A 15,207-nucleotide genomic window follows, 5' to 3' on the forward strand; every position below is an offset into this window, starting at 1 on the left:
TGTTCAATCATGCTTGTGTAAGTGTATACATACACATATTTTTCACACAGATGAAAACCAATTTTGGTTACGTTTGACAGCTCGAAATTGTTGCTCTATTCCGCTAGGTATATTAACTTTATGAATATAATTAAAATTTAAGGGGAATCCCATACAAAAATACAACTTTTGGCCTATTTTTTCTCTATAACGGTACGGAACCCTTCGTGCGCGAGTCCGACTCGCACTTGGCCGATTTTATTGTAAACATGGTATCAAATTCGGGCAATCTATACAACAAACAAATAATTTTGAAAATCTGACCACAAACAGCAAAGTAAACATTAACTCCTCCTTTTTTGAAAGTCGGTTAAAAAAAGTATCTAAGATGTTGACCAGGGATGTAAGGTATCCTCATGCCAAATTTAATTGAAATCGGTCCAGCGGATTCAGAGATTAGCCTGTACAAACAGACAAACAGACAGAGAAACAAAAATTTCAAAAACAGTTAAGTAAAATCGCCCATGACTATTATAAAGTGTTGGTAATAATTTTTAATTTCAATGTTTTAAGTAAGTTTTCATTTCGGATGAAAATTGGATTTTCCGAATTATTTAAATCATAAGAAATGTTTTGTATTTTCATACGTACATTGTTTTTACGTTTTATTTGACAGAAGTTCATGAAAATATTTTTTTTCTTTAAATTGTTGTCGTTTTTGTTAATAATTTCTACATGCGACATATTTTAAATTAACAGTTATCACTTAACAATGACGTAGATGCCACTTCCGACAAGCAATCGTCGATTTTCTACAAGCAACAATGTCGGTTCTGGCACTTCCGACAAATCAGCATTACTCGTACCCCGTTAAAAAGGTCAGAAGTGACTTTTCTCATATATAGGCATAAAAAACGAGATACACATAATAACATATCAAACGTAAATAACTTTTATAGTATTGCCCTGAAATTTCAGGATCCTACTTGAAATAAGTAAAAAGTTATGCACAATTTAGACTTTGAATCGCTCTCCTGTAAAGTTGTCGTTTTTCACATCCGACATTGTTAATAGTCATGGGCGAAATGTGTTCTATTACTCTTTTATGCCCCTGACTCGTTTTTTCAAGTTTATTTTCAATGTACAAAATTTTAACCTTACGATTTTATTATAAGTATAGATAGATAGATCTAAGATAGATAAATATAAGTAGATAGATATAGATAAAAAATTATACATATTTTTTTATAAATCTTTATAAGTAGGTACGTTGTCTATTTTAAACAATGATATTCTATGTTACTTGATTTTAAAAGTAATTTTCGAGGGTCTTCGGCAAATCGATTTATTACCTACGTCTTCTGTGAAAGAATCGCTCTTATCTTTTATAAGTTTTTTATGAAAGTACTAGCTAGATATTTTTTCTATAAAAGTACTTACTAGATTTTCGATAAAAGTACTTACTACAAAAGATACTTAGCAGGGATATCAACATGATCCAGGGGATCCTAGCTGCTGAGTCTAATTTCCACATTGTAGAAAATATATTTTATCTTGTCTTTAGTATTTTTTCGTTATACTTATAATTAATATTGAACTGTAAAAAAACAAGAAACAATAAGTGACTTATTTTTAAACTAGATGTCCCGCGCGGCTTCGCCTGCGTAAATTAGGAATTTTACGGAAACCGTACATTTTACCATTAAAAATAGCTTATGTCCCTACTCCCTTCACTTGGTCTCTACATCTGTGCCAAATCTTTATATATAAAAATGGATTTTAAAATGTGTTAGTCGCGCTAAAACTCGAAAACGGCTGGACGGATTGGGCTGATTTTAGTCTTAAAATATTCGTAGAAGTCCAGGGAAGGCGAAGTTCACCGGGACAGCTAGTATTGCCATAAAAATTGCTCCAGTAGTTCGTAATTTCTAATATTTCCCCCGTTTATCCCACATTTTCCTGAGTTTCTTCGGTCGTATTAGTCTTAGCGTGATAATATATAGCCTATAGTCTTACTTGATAAATGAGACACTGAAATAAGATTTTAAACATGTAGTTCCTGAGATTAATGCGTTCAAGCAAACATACTCTTCAGGTTTATAATATTAGGTAGGTATAGATTTTTTAAAATTATAGCTTGACAAACTCGAATCTCGATCTAAAAGACTATGAAAAGTATCAATACAGGGTCATTATAGGCTCATAAGTCATAACCATGGAACGATGCATGGTATAATATGGTAGTGATGATGATGATGAATGTGATTTGCACAGTAGCATATGCTTTCCGTTCTTAAAACAACGCCGAAACTACCAAACTTGTATCTACAAAGAACCAGGAGTTCTCTCAGCACCTTCCGAACCACGGTATACCAGGTATACCTCGGTGCAAAATCTTACTTGTTGGTAGCATATGCTTAGAATACTTCTTACTAAACCGAAGTCACCACATGTTTCCCTATAAATTTTAAGGAGTTCATTCCTTCATCAGATCACCACTTTTGTGAATATAATACCAAATTGGGATTATACCCTATATGGGTGAATTTCCCAAACGGCTTTTTTTTGTCTTCGTTGAAATTACTATTAAAAAAAGGGAATATTGTTGTAAATTATTTGTTTTACTATTCCATGGGTAGCTATAGGATTGTGGCAAAAATATAATGTGCCTAGGACTATTACAAAGGTAGAAATAAATAACTTGAAGATCTATTTTTATCAAATCGGTGCTGTCCCTCTACTTTTTTTTACAAACAAAAACGCTTACATACTAGAAAATATGAATAATTTAAGGGTATAACTTATATTATTGTAGAATATTAGTTAATCTATTATTATATACCATATTTTATTACATAATTAAAAATTATAGTTACTTAGAGGCACAAATGTACTTGTCCTGAGAATTTTCCTCATATCGCTGGATAAAAGAAATTTGAGCATTACTTTTCATCGACGAGTCGGACAGTCTCCCCACCCCAATTTTAATTTACTCCTTAGTATGTGCTTCCACGCAGTCAAGACAGATTTTCGTCAAACCGCTGCATATTAGTGCCAACAATATAAGTATGCCATTAAAATGTTCTCGGGCAATTATTTTATAATATCGGTGATTGAATTTTTTAAATGTAATTAATAGTTTTAAAATTGTTGGTTGGTTCTAATAGTAACCAAATTTATCTTAGATATAATGCATTTTATATAATTTCCTAAAAAGTGCGTTTTTTACTGTAATTTACACCGAAATTATAAGAAAAAACGAATGGGTGTCTTAAATCTAATATCGGTGTTTGGAATCATGACCAACGCACAGTTTTGTCACATCGGTGGATTGCTTTATCATATCGGTTGATAATTTTACCATATCGGTGAATTGTTTTATCATATCGGTTGATCTAGTGGCATTTCGTTAAGTATACAAAGAAATTACAATTGCGCATGATAGTAAAAATGAATGGATGTAAGGATGTATGGGCCATTTAAAGTTTTTACTTTATTTTTCTTTTCACATCTAGTTCATTTTAATAAAGGCAACGATGATAAATTTTATTATTTTATTTATTATATATCCCTACATCAAATGACTGGATTTCCCAAACCGCTTTTTTGCGCGGCAAGGCTGAAAGCTATCTTATTTTTTCAAGATTTCGTTTCCATTTTTGATTTTAAAAGTAAAACATAACGCTTATAATTTGGGCCTATCTTTATTATTTTTTTTAAATAATTATTATTTTCCAAGAAAATTAACATAATTTATAGGCGATTTCCAATTTTGGTGGCTTGTCGCTGAACTATTTTACTCAATATCTAGACCGATTAACAAAAAACTTGATACTGGATTAGATTTTTATTTTTATGTAGTCGTTTTATATAGTTGACTCTTCATAAAATAACAATTTTATTGTTCTAACTTCTGTAGTTGAGTTTTTATTTTATGACACAGTTTAGGTCTGTCGCGGAGAATTTTTAAATTTTGGTGGGATTTACGAAACGTTGTTTCTAAAAAATACCATTGATCCCTTAAGCATAATGAAATACGCAATTTACGCTGGGTCGTACCAGTTTCCAGCCAGAAATGAAAGAAAACCGTTTTATCACAAAACCCCCGATTTTATGCAATTTTGGTGTACTTAAATTATCCTACTTGTGGCAATAATATCATGTTGTTATTTTGAATATCGGTAGAGTTTTGGTTTGTTTATAGTTAAGTTAATGTGCTATAACTTTAGTGCACGAATTTTTTTTAATGATTATTTTTCTCGCAAATTCCAATTTTGGTGGGTAAGAGGGTGTGTAAAACATTATTTTTACAAAATACCATTGATTCTTGAAGCATAAAAAATACGCCATTCACCCCATTCTGTCATAAGCTAACTCGTCTAGGTGGTGGTTGTTGTACCAGTTTCCCGTAAACACTTAATCTCCAATATTGGTGGAAACAAAAATTTCCACCAACATTATAATATAATTAAGAAATTAAAAAAAACCCCGCCAAACCACTTTAAAAAGTAATGAAATAACATATTTTACTGACTTAAAGTTTTAATAATTCCTAAGTGAAAAGTGATATTTTAGTCCATAATTGTTGTCACGGTGTGTCGGGGGAGCCCAAACACGAAACCATTACTCTAAGTTGGTGAGGAGTTGGGTATCCTATTGATTACCAGGTGATGCTGCAGCACCAGGTCAACATTCCATTAATGTGTAAATATTCATAAATGTCACGAACTAGAATGCAATAAAGCCCACCAAACTACTGCAAGTTGCTGATCGGCCCTTCACGAACCAGATGAACCGCGATTTTTCAGCACGGAGCAGGCTGATGATGATGAACTATAGTTAAGAACACTCTCAATTAAGTCAGCTTTCAAACAAAAAAAACTAGATCAAAATTGGTTCACCCGTTTGGATGCTACGATGCCACAGACAGACAGACAGACAGACCGACAGACAGACACGTCAAACTTATAACAGCCCTCTTTTTTGTAGGGGGTTAAAAATGCAAGTTGTTGAAATCCACTTAAATATTGTAAATCATTTTAAAAATATTTTAATTTTATTTTAAACACCCTGTTCTTGATCAAAATAAATACATAAATATAATATTATAAAAATAATATTATCACATCGCTGGATTAGTATGTCATTTCGGTGGTTAAGCTTATCATATCGGTGCACAGAAATAAAAATCGGTGCCGGTTTATCATATCGGCGGAAACCAGAATTCAAACTGAATTTTCTCCTTAGTCTTAAATGATACGTTAATGATATTAAATTTGGGAACATTTTGTATCCTAAGGAATACATAAAACCTGAAAAGTATATAAAATATGTATAAATAAAAAAGTTCACCGATATGATAAAAAAAGGTCATTTGTTGAAATTCACCCATATACGAAAAGAAAAATTTTGAAAATCGGTTAACAAACGGCGGAGTAATCGTTGAACATAAGAAAACGAACATAACACTTCCCCCATTTTGAAAGTCGGTTAAAATTGTAGCCTATGTGTTATTCTGATGTATAAGCTATATTGTCGTTTCATTAAAATCCGTTCAGTAGTTAGTAGAAAGAGTAACAAACATCCATACATCCAGACATCCATACATCCAAACAAACTTTCGCCTTTATAATATTAGTAGGAATAGTAGGATAGTAGGATAAATACTCAGCTGAGAATAAGTAAAATTTACTTAATTACTATTAAAAAGTGTATTTTTAGTAACAAAAATATTATTTTTTGGTTGCAATACGTATTAACTACATAAAAATTAATAAAATATTAAATATATTATTTGTCTGAGCCGAGGACAAACTTTAGTAACCAGTATAATTCAGTAAGTAGTTCTGCTTGGTAGAGTTCGCCCGAACGTCTCCAAGACTACACGCGTTTTTCTTGAGACAAATTTTCACGGACGCGAAAAGTAATGAAAAATGGAACCAAAAAAACTGATAATGTGGTAATAATTATTTTACCGCAATTATTTATCTTTGTTTACAAATTCAGAATCTCGATGTGATATTTTGAAATTGGGCAGGGAGCCAGTTCGCTATAAATAAAACTTATGCACTGCAAACTATGGTGTACGAAAAAAATTGGTAAATAAATAATTGATGAAAAAGCGGATATAGATGGAATACACGCGTGTTTTTGTGTTTCCATTAGTAAATATGTGTGGACTGGAGTGTTTGTCTAAACAGTAAACGGTTGACAGTTAAAGATGTTAGTGTTTCCGTGGTGGTGAATTAATAAAAATGACTGAATCAAAGAGTGGTGATAAGCTGACCGTGTCTACGGAGACCTTCGAATCTCCTAGAAGGATCAGTAGAACACCCCTTAGGAGTTCTATACCCACGCAGTCCTTGGAGTCTCGGCTCTGGGATCTGCTACAGCCTGTGGCTAGACTATGGGGGCTCATTACGGCGGTAGGTAAGTTTTATTTGACTTCTCTTAATTCTTTATCTTAATAACACGCTAATTCACCTTCTGTGAAATAGTTAGTAAATTAATTAGAATATTTTTATATTATTTGGACACAAGGACATCAGATATTATATATTGTGTCATAATCATAAAGCTAGATTACATTATATTCCAGTAAGCCTCACACTTACTACTGAGGACGTAAATGTGGGGTCGTAAATTCAGTTGATAATAATTTTTCTGTATACTTATTCTATTTTTTTATAAAATATAAGAGGCAAAAGATCAGAATTTATGTTCTGATCTTTTGCCTCCTAATTATATTTGAAGCCTCTCATGGACACTTGCCTTACCGGAGGAGGCCCTATTATTAGGGGCGTAGCTACCGCCGTATATGCCATATCAATAAGGGCCATAACGTGCTTAAGCAAAAATTTATAGAAATTCACAAAGTATAAGAAAAGTGAAAAAAGGAACAACAACAATGCAACCCAAACAAATTTTTATATGGGCCCCCACTTAGGCACGCTACGCTTCTGCCTATTATATAGCAATTAAATATAAATAACGCGTTGTTGTGCTATATTAGCTATCTCGTATGACGTATCTATTTAATGCAAATTGCTTACAGCTGCGACAATTACTTTCATGAGTATTTTCTTTATCAGTTTAGGTCTCGTTACGTTATAAAAACGTCTGTCCTTTCCCGGGACCATATTATAAGTATGTATGATACTTATGGTCCTCAAAATTGGCTAAGCGTGAGGATGTAGATAACAGACAGCTGACCGCTGTCCGACGTATGGACAGAGGCATATTAGCATTTACAATCTTATATTATCTTCTTTTTATATATAAAAATGGATTTTCAAATGTGTTAGTCACGCTAAAACTCGAAAACGGCTGAACGGATTGGGCTGATTTTAGTCTTAAAATATTCGTAGAGGTCCAGGGAAGGTTTTAAAGTGACACGAAGTTCACCGGGACAGCTAGTAATACCAACTAATATATATTCTGTGGTAATACATAAAAATAGATTTTCGAATGTGTTACTCGGGCTAAAACTCGAAAACGGCTGAACGGATATTCGTAGAAGTCCAGGGAAGGTTTTAAAGTGACACGAAGTTCACCAGGACAGCATATATTAGTATAGATCTAATGTACAGAATAAAATTCTCGTGTCACAGTGTTTGTGCGCGAACTCATCCAAAACGGCTCAACCAACTTTAATGAAATGTTGTATCGTTAGGCCTGAGAATAGGTTTTTATATACTTACTTTTTATATTGATATTAGAAATAATTGATATGGCAAAACAATGTTTGCCGGGTCAGCTAGTACTAATTAAAAATAAATTTCAGTTTGTTTGTTTAGTAATGAGCGGCGCTGGTGCTGAGCTTGCAGTTTTACAATACGAAGTTGCACCAGGATTGATGTAAGTACATAGCGTTAAAATCATTTATCGCACGAAAACCCTATATTTTCCGCTAAGTATAATATTGGCTATCCTATGTCCTTTCCCAAGACTCAAACCATCGCCATAATATTATCAATTTTAATATCATTATTATAATCGTTTTGGAGGTTTACCTAATCTTGCGAAGAGGACAGATTGAAAGTGGTTACATAGTGAGTAGTGCATATTAATTGCCTACGCTATTAATTAATAATTATACATTAATATGCTCTACATTCGATGCATATTATTTTCTTAGGCTGACGATTATAATTTTTTTGGGATAGTAACAGCTTGAAATTAAAGCTTCGTACATTTGCGCTAAGGGTTCCGACTATGGGGTTTACATTTTTAAACTTATTTATATTTCATATTGAGTTGTGCAACTACTAGTATAGTGTTGGTATAATTTTAACTAACTTCAAAAAGATGGACGTTATGTATTCAACATGGTGTTTTTGTCATTAAAATTCTTTATTGTGCATTTTTGAGATGGGTAAAAATGTTAAACACACGATAAAAAAAATAATGATCAGAGAAGACCGCCAACTTTTCATTCCAATTTTGAAGTGCGTTTTTTTAAGGCATCGTTTACACTGCAACAAATTTTACAGTGCAGGTGCGGCCTTCGTGTTCATTCTGGAGACGATGTGGGTGGTGGCTCTGTTCGTGGACCTGCTGTGCCGGCGCGGGGACTACTCCCTCAAGCTGCGGTGTTGGGACTTCACCAGGTGGTCGTGTGGGAGAGCCCGCGCGCCGTTGTATGCTTGCGCCGCGACCGCCATCTTGTTCGCTAATCTTACCGTGCTGGCTACTGTTGCAGGTAATTATTTCTCCTCTTTAGAAGGAGTAGCGACTCTCACACTCTAAGTAGGAACTTAGAGACTAGAGTGAGAGAGACGCTCTAAGCCTCCAAACCTCAGAGTAAGGCCCACTCTACAAGTTACAGTCTTTCTACTAGACGTGATAGTCTTTATGCACTATCTCTTGTTTTAATAATATGTTCTTACTCTGAGGTTATGACTGGTCTCATGGTTTGGATCATAGTTTTTGGTATCAAGCCGAAAACGCTTTAGAAGACAATTACAATAAAGGTGGTAATTTGTCACCGCTGCTCAGAACCGATTCAGCACCCTGCAATTTGCACACGCCACACTCTATTTCGACTTTTTTAATCTTAATTCTGAAAACGACACAATATCATACAGCTTTACTTTGCCTTCTAAGGTCTAATCTTCTTAACGCTTCCGTGGTCCAGTGGTTAAGAGTGTGGCTCTTGACTCGGAGGTCGTGGGTTCGATTCCTGCGTTGGAAACATGTTATTTCCGAGTTTGGTTAGGACAATGCTGATCACCTGATTGTCTGACAACTGGCAAGTAAGATGATCCATGCGTCGGATGGGCATGTAAAAAGTCGGTCCTGCGCCTGATCTCTCGCCAGTCTTGTCGGTCTTTCGTCCCACTGGAAGGGAGAAGTAAAAGAAATAGAGAGTGCTCTTGTGTACTGCGCACACACTTGGGCACTATAAAATTACTCCTGCGTAACTGGCCTGGTTTCAATGAAACCAGCCACCGTCACCGAAACCGGTGTGGGAGTTATTATTATATTCTTAATGAAATCTGAACTTTACCGACCTCCTTTATCGTTTTGTTTTATAAAACATGAAAAGTGTTGACCCAATACAACCAAAGAGCAAGCGTCCTTGATTGAAAGAAATAGGCAGCTTATTATTCTCCAGCCACATCTTTTCCGCATCACCTCCAGGCTACACGATACACCATCATTCATCAATCGCTATCGGTGCAAGTGACAAACTATTTGTCTCGTGATGAGTTTCGCCCTTATCGTCACAAGTCAACCATCATTTTTGGTTACACACAAGAAGATACGTTTTCACGAGAAAATATTATGATAATAATAAACGTACCTACGTTTACAAAAGATGTCCTATTCTAAGGCCGTAATTGTTTACGTCAGAATAAATTTACTTTGTCATTGTTAAAATTTTATACCGGTCCATATTTCTCTTAGGTATTGTGTAAGTCAGCTAAAATTTTATGATTTTAATTTACATTTGAATATTTTATCATGTAGTATTAAATGACCTTCCTGTTATTTGAAAAAAAATGTTATGTTGTAGCTGAGACTAATAATTGTAGATAGGTATTAATTAATTTCATATTATTGTGCTATTTTGAATCTACGATTTTCTTTAACGAAGACGACCTAAATATTTATTAATCATAATGCAGGTACTTATAAACAACACGCTGAAATTAAATTTTGCACACTCCTCCATAAAGTTTCCTTACAACAAAATGCTTCGATTTTTTTATCGGGCTTTGGCCCACCACACATTCCCACCACTGTATCTCCTGTGTTGCCAGGATCGACAGCGGTATCCAACCACGAAAACCCTTTGATATGATCTCAGGGAGCTCGAGGGACATGTTAAAACTGTCTTGGGACCCGCAACGAAATTAATCAGAAGAAAATAGGAGGAGTAGGAAGAATTCGGAAATGCTTCGATTACCTTCTTCTGCTTGTTAAACAACAATCAACAAGCCTCTTCCTGAAACTCTTTCAGTGGTTAGTCCTTTTAAAAGCCTTTTAGTTATTTAAAATATACTATAACGAAAAGGAGTGAAACTGGAAGAGTACGAGACTATACAATACCTACTTTTTCTATTTTACATGCTTACTTTATTCAGAATTCGAACGCAATGGTGTGTGCTTTCAATTTGTTTTCCGGAATGTTTCCTGGTGGATACTGAATTACGAATACAGTCACGTTTTTCATGCGCTTTTCATTTTGCAATTCCCCTTTATAATTACCTATCATATTTACATTTTCAGTTAAGAAAATTGAGGGAAATTTTCAAATTAAGAAATTCAAAATTCGAACATGATTTGAATTTGAACGAAATTTAAAATGTTTTCTTTTTATTTTCAAGGTGGAATGCTTTTGGTACTGGCCGCTTTGAGAGCGGCTGTTCCTTTCTCTCCGTATGCCTCCCATGGGCCCCACTCTCCTAAAGCGGGAAGCTCTCTATTGAGTCAACACGACACGCCTCTGCCTGATGTGTACTACAACGCTGGACAGAATGATGAACGGTATTATTTTATTCACTACTCAAAGTAATATACTATTAAAAATCATAAGTACAGTCAGAAGGTGTAGGTAGCTATAGTTTTACCTTTTAATACAGTTAAGTACACAAGTAGTACGCTATAAGCCGAGCCCTGCATGAACTCTACATAAAAATTAATCACCCAAATATTAATGCCACATTTAAGTATAAGTAAGTATTACAATAATCTTAAATTACTGCTAGACGCCTCTTATTTTTGTGGGTTTAGTCCGATGTTTTAGAATTATTGTTTTTAAAATGCAATGTAGGTATACCTATATGGTACTTTGGTATAAGTAATAGGTATATACCAAAGTACCATCTCAAAATTATTTACGTAGGGATTTTTTTCTCCTAAGTATCTAAATAATTTTGATTTTTGCGAGTTTAAGTAGGTCATGAAAATAATAATATATTATTATTATGTAGACTTGATTTACATCAAATTCCTGTAGACTCGATGTCTACAGAAACTTTTACAGCTGGGTTGCACATGACGATAAATGACACATTTTCTTTTTATTCTGTAGATTCGAGGAGATGACTCTTCTGAGCGTGCAAGCCCCGAGCCGGTCCCGGTCTCCGTCACCGGCACCGAAACCAGCGCTGCTAGAGCTATAGCGAGTAGTCATTTGTATTAAGTATTTAAGCATAAATTATAAAATTATGACGTAATTTGTAATAAATAATTTTTATAAAATTATACTTTTTATTTATTATTGATGGGCTTTAAAAATTATGATTATTTAGATTTAAAATGAGAAAACTTTATGTGCGTAGGCTAGGTACCTGCGGTCACTTACCATCTCATCGGCTGCAGCGAGTCCCCAGTGCCGTAAATAGTCTTTTTTGCGCCCTGTGCGAGCTTCTATATAACTGCACCTTTATTTTTTAACCAATTTCCAAAAAGGAGGAGGTTATAATATGTTCGGCTGTGGATATTTTTTTTACTACATTCGGAAACTCCGGGGGCAACAATCTCTGGGGTGCAGCGGGAACTTATTGGGAGTAATTCGAAAAACAAAAGATCTGTCTAGTCTGGCCATTCTTGCGCCCCCCAGAGTCTATGCCCTGTGCCTGGGCACCGGTGGCACCGCCCTATTTACGGCACTGCGAGTCCCACATACCCTGGTTGCTCTCCCCAGCGCTGCCGGGGATGCATAATGGCATTTCCCGACCAAAAAAAAGGATAGTTTTTATAGGACATAATATTACATAATAATTAAATTATATAAGATAAGTATACAAAATAAAATACCTAATATTGTAGAATTTGAAGGTCCTAGTTTATTTTAAAATTGTTGTAAGTAATTAACAATAATTAAATTATTGCTTGGTTCACAATTCCTTTCGATATTTACTGGGAAGTAGAGGAACTCGAAGAAACACAATATAAACTCGTATAATTCATGGAAATAAATAAATAATATTTCATTTTGATAAAGCATCTTGAATATATTCTGTGCTTCTTTAGAGATTTATGTGAGATTGTATGCGAAAAACGAGTAACATGTGGAAGCTTAGTTCTCGAGCGGGTTGATACAATATGAGAAATACTACACATTATTAAAAACGTCTTTAGAGCTAAACATTCTGTGGCCTACTTCGCGAGGAAACAGCTGAGGGACTGGTGTATAAAGAACGACACACTTAACATTGTACTGGGATAAGTGTTAAACGCTTTTTAAACCAAGCTTTAAAAACTTCTTTTAAACATATCTTTCTTAGTTTTTCTGCTGGACTAAAAAGTAATTGGATGTTTATCTACATAATATACACACTAATTATAGTGTTCTCGAACGGGAGTTAAAAAAAAACCCGATTTAATTTAAATCATTTATTTAAAATAGAATTACAATTATTTTTATAACTTAATCACTTTTGTAACAGAACTATTCTGTATATAAAAAGACTATATCCTAAATTACAACTACCGACTCCGATCGATGTAAGATCTAAAGTGAGCTAACTAACTACCAAAATCAGGTCCCACGGAGTTGGGACCACCTCGATGATGCGGCGACAGCATTTCCAGTATTCCGCCTTCTTTCGCAATTTTATTAAGAAACTACTTGAATGGTCTTATCTGTATAGTCTGAGAGGCGGCACCACTTTATGTATGCTTCAAGTTTATTATAGCCCAAGAGATGTTTTGACTGCAGCTGACTGATGATGATGATGTCCTTATACTGATGTTCGGCAAATCTGTGCCAAGTCCGGTTTTCATAGAGGGTGCATATTATGTAACACACTTATATACAAACTATATATTATAGTTTTAGGATTTAAATATAAACCTCAGTAAATAAACAACAGTAATTATACAAGCGAATGCTTGTTGTGAATGCTGGAGAATTCCAAAAGAAGTTGTAGATACCAAAAGCTTCTAATTTAAAAATAATAACGCCAAAGAAACCATGGCAAAAGTCTTCATTCTCTTCATTCTCTATTCCATAAATTTGTAAAATGTCTGTCTACGCGAATCTTCAAAATATTATGTAAATTCAACTCGTTAGAGTGCATTGTTCATATATTTTATATTCTAAGTTTATTCTTCAGAATTGTTTACAAAGGTTTTTCACTGAAAGGAGTAAACTAGGTGTATCTTGGCACATTTTGCGATAAATCGTCACTAAACACCTGGCTCACGCTAGCTTTATTGAAAAATCAGATCAAGATGCAACTGTATGAAAAATTGCAAGGGTAAGTTTCCTAGTTTGCCAATTGCCTAAACATATAAGGTGTACAAAAACAAAAAAGGCAAGAAAGAAATTTTTACATTCCAAATAAAAAAGTTAAACTTATAAGCTTGCGGGCAGGCCGAAGTCAAACTGAATAAAGCCAATACATACATGAAATGAAAATATTATGTTTAATTTGACAACGACAATAATAATTACGTACCTAAGTAATAGTGAAAATAGTGAAAATGAAAAAGAGTGAGCGTCCGTGGCCTAATGGTAACCTTCGGTTCACACTCCTAGAGGGTGCAGGTTCGAACCCGGGTGGAGGCGTGTACCTATGAGACATTTTCTGATCTCAAGTACATAATACGGACGCGACGTACGGTGAAGGAAAACATCGTGAGGAAACCCGCACATAGTTGGTCCCAGACGTATTGACTAGTTCTTTCCTCTGGACCAGGCCCGACTATGATGCGAGAATGCCGTATGCGCTTGGGCAACCATACGGACATTTAAAAAATCTTGTCCCAGGCACTACAGTATTTGAGGAGTGGTTACTTCGCTCTGAAAAATACTGTATAAATCATCCACAACGGATGTACAGGCCTAGTTTTTTTTAAGTAATATTTTTCGGCCAATATTAAGTTTCCGTTGAAAGATATAAGATAATTAATTTAGTCGCCATTCTAGACAGCTTATTTCACCCCACCCATCTTAACATTTTCATTCATAAAACGCTAGTTCGTAGGGAGAAAAATTCATATTGATTTAGACACCAGAAAAAGGAAGCTGGTACAATATTAGGGGATAATCTCACGATATTGCTGCTCACAACTGATCACAATATTGCCTCTTTAAGTCGCATCAAAAGAAGAATTTATTTTTCCTCCCGCGTTTGGAAAAATCTTGGTGATATACCTATTACCTACGTAAGTAGATATTATTGCGGTTTGCGAACGATACCGTATTGAGTATCTACTATCTTCACATAGCTACTATTGTACATTCATTCCTTAGTAAAAAGTATATTAAAATGAATAATATATTATAATACTAGCGACCCGCCCCGGCTTAGCACGGGTATAAAATATTTTGCGTATGTCACTCACTGAAGAAATGATTAAAATCAAAGTAGTTTTTAATTATATAAGTAAGTATACTATTCATTACTACCCGTGGCCCGCATTGGTCGGTACCGCCGCAAAAGCTACGTCCCGCAATTTTTAAATCTGTAATACCTTCGAAAATATTCATTTAAAATATCATATGCTGTAAAGGGCATTAATATAGATCTATATTAAATAAATTATGTATTTAAAGTATTTAATTGAATAAGGATTATTGCCGTCATGCTTAAAATCGCTTCGAAAATTAGCCATTATTTGAAGTTAAAAATTAAAATGACAAAAAAATGTTATTGTGGGATATCCATAAGAGATAGAAATTAGAATATACCATCGCGGAGTTTTCTGTAGACCTTTTCAATGTGTACAATACTTGGTACATTATTTTGATAAATCTCGTAGGGTTCAGCC

The 15,207-nt window shown here is 34.4% G+C and overlaps 1 protein-coding gene across 4 annotated transcripts; it reads left to right on the top strand.

Annotated features, from left to right (window-relative positions):
* Positions 1-5,863: 5,863 nt before the first annotated feature.
* Positions 5,864-11,663, top strand: LOC121726866. Of its 4 annotated transcripts, none has more exons than XM_042114492.1 (5): positions 5,864-6,404; positions 7,763-7,836; positions 8,472-8,680; positions 10,812-10,971; positions 11,519-11,663. In XM_042114492.1, the coding sequence occupies exons 1-5, from the start codon at positions 6,234-6,236 to the stop codon at positions 11,607-11,609; spliced, it is 705 nt and encodes a 234-aa protein (XP_041970426.1). In that variant the 5' UTR covers positions 5,864-6,233; the 3' UTR covers positions 11,610-11,663. The 4 variants fall into 4 exon arrangements, with proteins under 4 accessions (XP_041970426.1, XP_041970427.1, XP_041970428.1 ...); XM_042114493.1 differs by having other exon boundaries at positions 5,866-6,408; positions 7,776-7,836; XM_042114494.1 differs by having other exon boundaries at positions 6,256-6,404; positions 7,776-7,836.
* Positions 11,664-15,207: the final 3,544 nt, after the last annotated feature.

The sequence above is a fragment of the Aricia agestis genome, chromosome 5 (genome assembly GCF_905147365.1).
Source record: "Aricia agestis chromosome 5, ilAriAges1.1, whole genome shotgun sequence".
Lineage (NCBI taxonomy): Eukaryota > Metazoa > Arthropoda > Insecta > Lepidoptera > Lycaenidae > Aricia > Aricia agestis.